At 39.6% G+C, this 10,345-nt stretch overlaps 2 protein-coding genes across 2 annotated transcripts in view; both read right to left on the bottom strand.

Annotated features, from left to right (window-relative positions):
- LOC134649048 (rab5 GDP/GTP exchange factor) overlaps window positions 1-10,345 on the bottom strand; it is a 420,463-nt gene that overhangs the window by 374,710 nt on the left and 35,408 nt on the right. The gene's annotated exons all lie outside the window — the stretch shown is intronic.
- LOC134649052 (caspase Dronc-like) lies at window positions 5,462-9,544 on the bottom strand. Its single transcript, XM_063503767.1, has 5 exons — window positions 9,435-9,544; window positions 8,621-8,731; window positions 7,933-8,114; window positions 6,920-7,140; window positions 5,462-5,893 (listed from the first exon to the last, which is right to left on the bottom strand). The coding sequence occupies exons 1-5, from the start codon at window positions 9,469-9,471 to the stop codon at window positions 5,497-5,499; spliced, it is 948 nt and encodes a 315-aa protein (XP_063359837.1). The 5' UTR covers window positions 9,472-9,544; the 3' UTR covers window positions 5,462-5,496.

Genomic DNA, 10,345 nt, shown 5'->3' with positions numbered 1-10,345 from the left:
CACTAGAGTAATATAAAAATACTGGCACAGCCACTTTTGTCTTGCCAATAGGAAAATTTGGCGCGAAATGTGCGCCTTTTTATGCGGGGCCCGAAACGCACTTGACCGGTTCTTTTACAATGTACGTTAGATAGTTAGAGGTAGATAAGAAAATAAAAACTTTTTCTAAAAATAACAATTTATTTCGACAGCATTATCAAAATACGCAAAATTTATTTATATTAAGTTAATATAAGTATAATACAACTTGATTTCGTGTAAATGCATTTGCAGATCAATAAGATACAAGACAGTTTTAATTTTAAGATAATTAAAGTATTAAAATTATAATTATTAGCACATTAGTACTCACAGACATGTCATTGTCATCGCTGACGCGTTAGTACTCGTATTCGCGTGTTTCTAACAACTGAGTAAGGTAAACGTACTAGTGCTCGACATACTAATGCCCAATACATGGCACCCTGCTGTCACCTCTATTGACAGTGACTTAAGGGTGAAAATCACATCTGTCAGCATCGAGCCGCATTTTATATATGAGAAATCGCTCGTTAGTATGAAGATGCGTACGCATGGGAAAACTGAAAGCATGCGTATTGCGTACGCATCTTCATACTAACGAGCAATTTCTCATATATAAAATGCGGCTCGATGCTAACAGATGTGATTCCACCCTAAGGCTTCGTCACACAGGCGCGTTTTCCGGGCGGCGCGTGAGCGGGGCGCGCCGCTTTTACATACAAAACGCTCACGCCCCGCCCGGAAAATTGTTCGCTAAAGATAGAGATATGAATTGACGGATCAATATACGAAATTTTTCGTAATTTTACTTTGCCAGCAAACGTCGAAATTTCGTTATTTCCCTCTCCATCGCACTACATTATTTGAGCGAAAGAGACGGTAATAACGAAATTTGGATTTTCGATGTTAACGGTTGGCCCGCACACACGTACACCCGACAGTTGGACATAAATTGATTATAAAGATATGAACGCAAGGCACATTAATAAAAAACCGAACTTAAATAAAATTACGTGGCAATAAACACAAGCTTTGAAACTTGCAAGTTACCATGAAATTTCGTGTTCAAGCTTAAATTAAAACAATATTAGTCATAATATACAATTGACTAAACAACATGTTTTCTTCACATGTTGATCAAAACTCAATCTATCCTTTAAAAAATCTCTAGCACCATATGTACTGTAAAGTGAAGTGATTTTCTGTGCGCTTAGTGGTGTTGGGGGTAAAAAAGCGATAACAGCGCACGCAGAGTCAAACAAGAGTACCCTAGGGGCACTAAATTACATAATTTTCAGGCGTCAAAGTTATGCACATAGCCAATGTGTTAAGATTCACTTACACCAATGCGCCAATAAAGCACGACCAGCGAGTCGCGACACAAGCTATTTTCTTATGACCACTTTTTTACGTATCACATAATCTGTCAGTTTATGGCTCCTCTACACGATGGGTCAACGCCGGCCACTCCAAGGGACGCATGCGGTAGAATGAGATAGCAATATCACTTGCTCCCTCTAACGCATAAATGCGTCCCTTGGAGTGGCCGGCGTTGGCCCATCGTGTAGAGGAGCCATTAAAGCTATCAGTTTATTTCATAATATAATTTTATTGCCAGGTGAAGGTTACTGGAAAAAAAAACATTTTGTGACCCGACTTCCTGGCCAGAGTTAACCTAGTTGAGATACATCAGAGTTAAAAATTGTACCTATTACAACATTTAAAAAGTTATAAAAATCATTAATATCTATGGAACGCAACAGTCGATGGTAACTAAACTTATACCGACTATTACTAACTACTATCACAGGTAAAAGATATTACGAAACATGGCCAAGAACATAAAATAATTATTTTGTCTCAGTTGGCAATGTTTCGTTCTTTACATTATACTTAATAAAATATTACAAATTTATACAATTTGAAAGAATAAAGAAACATTTCCTAATATAATTCATTTGTTCTAATCACTTACAAATAAAGTCTAAAAAAAAATAGATTTAAATTTCGATTTAAAAGTTCATTAACTATTAACTAAAAAATATGAATCGTCCTCAGAAACTCTGTCCAAAGAAAGAGACTTCCTCAGAAAATAACCTACCTCGAAAGTAACGTCCTCAGAACGTGACCTAGCTCGAAATTTACCTATCTTGAAATGCTTCCGGAGCCGGTCTACCTAAAGTAGCCGTCATTAGAACTTGCAAACTATGTAAACAAACCGTCATATTGAAATTGTCTTTGAATGATGAATTTACTAGTGATGGGCAAGACTCTTACTTACTACTTTACTAATGTCAAACCATATCGAATAATAAAATACCAAAATGAAATAAAAAACAAGTAAAGTGTGGACATGAAAAAATCTGGTCGGTTTGAATGCAGTCTGTCGGCGTTCATTTGTTTTAAAAACAAAAAAAATTATGTCAAACCTTATTGTCAATACTCGATTCTATCAATCTGTTTCGGTATTTTTATAATATATGATGTAATTAAAAGAATGCCGTCCAAAGAACTTGCAATACGAAAAAAAATCGTGAACATGTTTCAAGAAAATCTAGGCATTTCACAAAACGACATTGCTAAGTGTCTGAAAATCAATAAATCGACGGTACAATCGGTACTTTCTAAGTTCAAAAAGGACTTGACTGTGGAACGGAAGCAAGGAAGCGGTAGAAAAAGTGGACCTGTGGACAAAAAAAAGGCAAAGAAGGTAGTCGAGTGTTTTACGAGAAATCCGGGCATATCTATCCGAGATGTTGCAAAAAAGTTGAAAGTGTCCAAATCGTATGTGCAGAAAATTAAACGTTACGAAGGTTTAAAGACTTATAAAGCTGTAGTCAGACCTAATAGGTCAGAAAAACAAGAAAATTCTGTCAAATCACGCTGTAGAAAATTGTACGACCAGTTTCTGACAAAATATGATTGCCTAGTCATGGATGACGAAACATACGTCAAGGCTGATTTTAATCAGTTACCTGGGCAACAGTTTTATGTGGCAAAAAATAAGGCAACTATTCCTGATGAATATAAAAAAATTAAATTATCAAAATTCCCAAAACGTCACATGATTTGGCAAGCGATATGCTCCTGCGGTAAGAGGAGCAAAGCTTTCGTGGCTTCTGGGACAATCAATGGAGAAGTTTACAAGAAGGAGTGTCTGCAAAAGAGATTGCTGCCTTTCATCCAACAACATACGGGTTCTGTACTGTTTTGGCCGGATTTGGCGACATGCCATTACAGTGCGGTTGTCATGGAGTGGTACAGAAATAATAACGTAACCGTAGTACCAAAACAAGCAAATCCCCCCAATTGCCCAGAACTGAGGCCCATTGAGAAATATTGGGCCATAGTGAAAAAAAATCTAAAAAAGTATAAAACGGTTTGTAAAGACGTTAAAACTTTTAAGGCGAAGTGGCAAAAAGCTAGTAAAGAAGTTTCTGATTATGTTGTTCAGCGAATGATGACGAAGGTGAAGTCTAAAGTACGTAATGTCATACACACGCATAAACTTGAGTAACTTTTGTATTGCATTTTTATAGCCTCTGACATGTATTATTAGTAAAAAAAAGTTAAAACATAAAATTTCGTTTTATTGAGGAAATTACAAAAAAATATGTACGACCATATTTTTTCGTGTCCACACTTTAGTTACTTATTTTTAATTTGTTTAATCACGATCAGAAGACGAAATTGGTACTTAAGAATGATGTATTGATGTATTTTACAACCGCGGCGGTAGGTATAGAGCGTGAGTTGGGTAGTGTGTAGCGGGTTTATATCACAAACTTTAGTCACAACACTACCCATCATAGACAATTGTAGAATTTAAAAGAAACAAAAACGTCATTCCATCAGGTCCTAATAACCTAACTTATGAAACCATTTTAAACTTTTAATTAAATATCCAAGATACAGTTATATATTTATGTATTTTACGGAACAGACCGTTTCAATAGTGTATATGTGTATAGTTTGAATTGTGTTTGATGGGGTAGTGTGAAAATTCAAGGAGAAACAGTCACAAAACAAAGTTACATTGTTTGTTTACATTGTTCGCAAGTTCTATTGACGGCAACTTTAGCTTTATTTGACGTTCATAAGCGCATTGTAATTAATAATTATGCCTACTTGAATAAACTATCTTTTATCTTATCTTTATCTTAACGCCATTGCAGACATAAAGGTATCATTGAAGGATGGTTTGCCAGTTAAGATTTGCAACAAATAGAAGTTCTTGTCACCGGACCCCATCAATGACTAGGACATAGTCATATCCAACACTGTGATCAGGTCCCGTAGACAACATGCCAATCGCTAACGCTCCGTAGCCAACGATATGCAACTTTCACTGTCACACTAATATCGAAGAGTGATAGAGAGACACAAAGGGATTCGATGGCGAAGCGATAGCGATTGTCACCTTGGCTTGGCCGCCAGGAAAGTTGAACCGGGCTCCGAGGAACCTAAAAAGGAAACCTCGGAGGATGTCGACCTGATGTTGACCAAGACAAAATCGAACAATTATGATGGAGAATACCTGGATGATTGTGCCACCCAAAGTTGTCTGATATCAAAGTTTTTCAAGGAAAAGAAAAAGACTATTGTTAGAAAACTGAAAGTAACAGCTTTGAAATCCTGAGCTCAATGGCAAAGGCAAAACAGCAACAACAATTCTCGACGGCCAACGTTTGAACATGAAGTCCCATCTGTGTTCTGTTCACGATCTTGAACATCGTCACTCGTGGGAATTATTCTTCTAAAAGTCCCGGATGCAGGTATAAATTTGTAGTTGAACCCCAAGTCCAGGGTTCGAAATTATCCAGATAATTATAGTCTTTTTGATAATTATCCTGACGATAATTATCAGGCATAAAAGTCACGATACTTATCGCGATAATTATCAATATAACTATCATTGATAATTATCCTTTCGAACCTGCCCAAGCAAGCAAGTTCGAACAAACCTCGTCCACAACTTTGAACACAAGCGCCGTTACATATGATACTAGTCCTCAAAAAGTCCCGGATGCAAGTACAGCTTGCAGTTGAACCTCAATTCTCGACATTATGTTTGAACAAACCTCGTTCACAACTTTGAACACAAGCGCCGTTACATATGATAGTAGTCCTCAAAAAGTCCCGGATGCAAGTACAGCTTGCAGTTGAACCTCAATTCTCGACATTATGTTTGAACAAACCTCGTTCACAACTTTGAACACAAGCGCCGTTACATATGATACTAGTCCTCAAAAAGTCCCGGATGCAAGTACAGCTTGCAGTTGAACCTCAATTCTCGACATTATGTTTGAACAAACCTCGTTCACAACTTTGAACACAAGCGCCGTCACATACGATACTAGTCCTCAAAAAGTCCCGGATGCAACTACAGCTTGCAGTTGAACCTCAATTCTCGACAACATAAGTTTGAACAAACCTCGTCCACAACTTTGAACACATTCGCCGTCCCAAATGATACTAGTCCTCAAAAAGTCCCGGATGCAAGTACAGCTTGCAGTTGAACCCCCAGTTCTCGACGACCGACGTCTGAACGCGGAAGCGCTCCTGCAGCGCCTTGTCGACGAGCGTGAACAGCGTGACCACGTGACACTCGTGCGCGTTCGCCGCGAACACCTCGCACAGCGCCTGGATGAACCACGAGCCCTTGTCCATGTCGCGGTGGGACACGAACCCGGGGAGAGTGGAGTGGGCGATGAGTATGTCGGAGTAGACGCGGTGGCGGCGGCGGCGGGCGGGGGAGCTGCGCGGCGCGGCGCCCGAGCCGTAGGGCGCGCCGTCCGTGGCCGCGCCTCCCCCCGCCCCCGCCGCCGCGCCCTGCTCCGCCAGCGCCAGCTCCAAGTACCGGTTCTCGCCCCTGAAATTAGCATTAGCTTCGATCAACACGGAAGGGATGCGGCATTCGCACTATTTCCCCTCTGCCTAGGTACAAGATCAACTGATCTAGCGCGGGTAATAAAACTAGTTGCGCTCGGATTTTTAACTAGACCGAGTCCAGACGCGCGAGTGAACACAGCAGCAGAAAAAATGCCTAATTGCTCAGTTTTTTATTGTAAAAAGAGGTCGGGGACATCAAATTTACAAAAAGAAGGTGTAACATTTCACATGTAATATTTTTTTTACATGTCATACGTTTAATTACATTTAAACACAATTATTATATTTTAGTCTCATGTAATTGCTGGATTTATCGATTTTGCTCGCCCAGTACAAATAGCGGATCGGTCGAGCGACAAATCCGACTTCTCATCTCTCAGAAGACAATAAAATTCTTTGACAAAAATGTGTTAGTGTGCGTGTTGTGACACTTGTGATTCGTCCGTACACAAAAACAGATCGAGCGAGGTGTGCAAGATTTGTCTGTGTAGGGTGTCATTTTCTATGTATTTGTGTCGTCATTACAGATTGGATTTTGTATGGAAGTGTGTGAGAAGTGCGACTGTGTGCACGTTCCCCCCCCCCCCCCCCGCGAAAAATGGCAGAATGATTTGAATGTCAAGATATCGCTTGGGCCTATCCCTTCCGACCTGTCGGAAGCCCGTGTTGATCGAAGAACATTAGGGCTCATTTAGACGGTGTGAGAACTCGCATGCGAGTTTTATTACATTGCGTTATTTGATCGGTCGGCTGAAATGATGTAACCTCAATGGTCCGCGATGTAACTAAAATCGTATACGAGTTCGCGCGCCGTCTAAATGAGCCCTAAGTTTATCATAAGTTTTCCTAGCTTAATGCCAATGAGCTCGGCGAGAAATTTAATCAGTTCTGATGTTGGTATCAAAACTTTTAAAATAGGTAGTGTGCTCTCTGTCCCACATCCTACGTCGGGCGGCGTCTTGTCTCTTTTTTACTAGCTAGATATTGTATATTAGAAGACACTTACCGGCACATTTGAAATATGAACACCTTCGGTATTCCAATAAGCACGGGACAGTTCTGGTTATTGAAGTGGTCGACCACAGCGTGCGCGGATATCAACCCGCCGTCCGAGCATCGGATATCCGTGTCCCAGGAACCGTCGCGTCCGTATCCGTGGGACGAGATCACTATGAACACGCATTCGGCGCCTTTTAGGGGGAGGTTTTTCATGTAGGTGAGGGTTTCCTGAAACAAATAGATTAGTTTTAGTATCTGCGACGATAAGCGTGACGAGCTAAAGGCCAGACCACCTGTGGCCATCACATACGCGGTGGTTAAAAAATAACTGCATTCCTGTTGCCAGGGAGGTTTCGGGAATTTACCCTCCCATAGAAAATGGACCAGCCGAAATGTATGAAACAGCCAATTTTTTTTTTTCGCTATTTCGGGGTTGGTCCCATAGTAAAAGTTGCTCAGTATAATCCTAAAACCTCCCTGGCAACGGGAATGCCAATGATTTTTAGCCACCCTTATGTCGGAAGGGTGCTGACCTGGAGCTAGTGTGGCCGCACATTTGCTGCAAAGATTGGCTATGTCAGTCACCTGAGAGCACACCAGACAACTCTCAGCGGTAGAAAGCAGTCGCTGTGTCCGAAAAACGGCTAGATGATGATGATCTGTGCTAGTGTGTGTGTGTGTGTATATATGAGCAAAATGAAATGAGTTGGTATTGGTAGTCTAGTAGCAAAGAAAATAGAGTGTTTCAGGAGTTACTGTCATTATGTAGCCACAGTACATTTAATGCCATCGCTCGAAAAGATTGCACCATACCTTTGGCCTAGTCTCGAGTAGATGGCGCAAAATTTTGAAATTTAACAAATTGACACATCAGTGAAAGAATAAGGATCAAAGTTAAATGGCGTTCTAACAGTTTTATTTACATATTTTAGTATAATTTACTTTGACAATCCGCCTCTATTCTATTTCAAATTCCCTTTAGTAAGGTGTTTGACTTTTATGCTGGCAATAGTAACTCACATCTCTGGTAAGGTTCTGGAAGGAGATGACCTCGAAGCCGATCTCGGAGAAGAGGTTCTTCAGCATCTGACAGTCCACGTCGACTCCTCGCCGGTACGTCTCCAGCTGAGCACGGAACTCGATGTAGCTGAACACTACCAGCACGCCGCGCCGCCGGCCGCGGGTCGGGTACAGCTTTATGTCTGAAAACACATGCGGGAGCCATTTTGTTTAAAGCAGGGTTCGAAATTATCCGATAAATATCGGATAATTATCCCAGGTATGGATGGTACTGTATTTATTTTCTTTGAATTCTTTTGACAGTAAAAAATAATTGGGGCGTATTTAGCAATTTTTTTTAAATTTTATTAGGTTATTATCAAATCGATAATTATCAAGATACCTATCATGTATAATTATCCTTTAGAACCCTGATTTAAAGTTTGTCCGTTTTATCTAAGTAAATATTTTAGTTGTAGTTTATAATCGTTGGTACAAAAGATTTACCCCCCTATTCATAAACGCGCTACAAACCTCAATTAGCTAATAATCGTTTGTCCTTATCTGTCCATTTGGACTTATGTACCTATTTGTAAGAAAGGGATAAAACATAATTTAACTAAATCAGGCCCGTAAAATTTATGAATAACAAATATGCAAGAGTGAAAGAGGCAAATAGACGAAAACTTGTTCATTTATCCAGACTTACCTTTTCCATTGTCGTCCATAAACTTAGTGCTCTTTATAACATTGATTTTGGGAAAATCTGGGGTCTCATACGGCGGCGTAGGCAACTCTGGCGGGGGCTGTATCGGAGGCTCTGTGGAAATACAAAATGGAAAAATATAATCTATCTTTAATGCTTGACACGCTTGGCAAGTCCCGACAAGCAACTACAATCACAAGCGATCGAGCAAAATTTTTTATGAAATTTGGTGAACAAATTGCATAAACAATAGGGTATTTGGCTACTAGTCAAATTGTCGCTATATATACTTACTCAACCTCATATCTGCAACAATCATTTGATGGAAATGTCGCTTTTCTTTCATTCGGAATACAGGTGTTTTTGTCATCAAATGAGTGTTGCAGATACGAGGTTTAGTAAGTATAGCGGCGAAATCCGTTTCTTTTTTCGAACTGTCAAAACGATTTTGCTACTACGGAATTTATATGAACCACTATCATGTGACGTCACAACTCTTTATAGTTTTATACGGGTTATAAAATAGAAATTGTGTCTAAATATAACTGCTGTCTATGTTTCTCTATTAATCTGGTGCTTTCTTTCTTGCATGGTGTAAAATTATTTATTTTAAATACAGAATTTGAAGTTATACCCAGGTACGGCAGGTACTGATTGGTAGATAGGTGTGTATGGTATGTCTAATTATTGGGGAAGAATTATCAGGCTCCTCAGAGCTCCTCAAAAAAAAAGTTATAGAAAAAAAATGTCTACAAGAACGAGTATCTCCATCTAGTGTACATTGTTGACAGTTAGATTGATTTTAACAGTGACTTACTTGTTTCAGTATTTGTGTTAGTTCCTCCTGATCCCATTTTTTTTGCTTTACTTAAACTGACAAACTCGCTGTCATTTGATTTGGGGCCTAAAACAGAACATGTATTCTATTAAAACAGAACAAGGTAAACATTTAAATTATTTATGGGATAATCGTACAAATCGACCTAATCCCATATTAAGCTCACCAAGGCTTGTTGCGGGTACTAAATGACAATAATAGATTTACATAATAGACAGATGTATATAGACTTTTTAGGGTTCCGTACCCAAAGGGTAAAAACGGGACCCTATTACTAAGACTCCGCTGTCCGTCCGTCCGTCCGTCCGTCCGTCCGTCTGTCACCAGGCTGTATCTCACGAACCGTGATAGCCAGACAGTTGAAATTTTCACAGATGATGTATTTCTTTTGCCGCTATAACAACAAATACTAAAAACAGAATAAAATAAAGATTTAAGTGGGGCTCCCATACAACAAACGTGATTTTTGACCGAAGTTAAGCAACGTCGGGCGGGGTCAGTACTTGGATGGGTGACAGTTTTTTTGCTTGTTTTGCTCTATTTTTTGTTGATGGTGCGGAACCCTCCGTGCGCGAGTCCGACTCGCACTTGGCCGGTTTTTTACATAAACTAAGGTACCTCGAAGTATGCATACGAAGAAGGCCCATTGTTATTTTTATTTTTTATTTCTCTTATGTTTAATATGAATTTGCAGTTTTGTCTATGGTCCTAAATCCTAACAAACGTGGACGCAAAATTTGAACCCATTCGCACTTATAAAAGTATGACATTTTAAAAGTAGGCAAGGTTAAGAACCGGGCGCATGCAAAATTGCTTATTTTATTAATTTGCTTATTAAGGTTTTTACCACAAAAAACAAGACTGCACTAACGTGGGTTGTTGGGAGCCAG

Source organism: Cydia amplana, chromosome 6 (genome assembly GCF_948474715.1).
Source record: "Cydia amplana chromosome 6, ilCydAmpl1.1, whole genome shotgun sequence".
NCBI lineage: Eukaryota > Metazoa > Arthropoda > Insecta > Lepidoptera > Tortricidae > Cydia > Cydia amplana.
The sequence above is the reverse complement of the archived record's forward strand: the minus strand, read 5'-3'. Positions and strand labels throughout refer to the sequence as shown.

Excerpts from the sequence above, each read along its gene's own strand:
- LOC134649052 (XM_063503767.1), bottom strand. The coding sequence starts at position 9,471 with ATGGGATCAGGAGGAACTAACACAAATACTGAAACAA. Across the intron at positions 7,141-7,932 it reads TCCAGAACCTTACCAGAGAT|GAAACCCTCACCTACATGAA; the intron begins GTGAGTTACTAT and ends TATTTGTTTCAG. Across the intron at positions 5,894-6,919 it reads TTCATATTTCAAATGTGCCG|GGGCGAGAACCGGTACTTGG; the intron begins GTAAGTGTCTTC and ends TGCTAATTTCAG.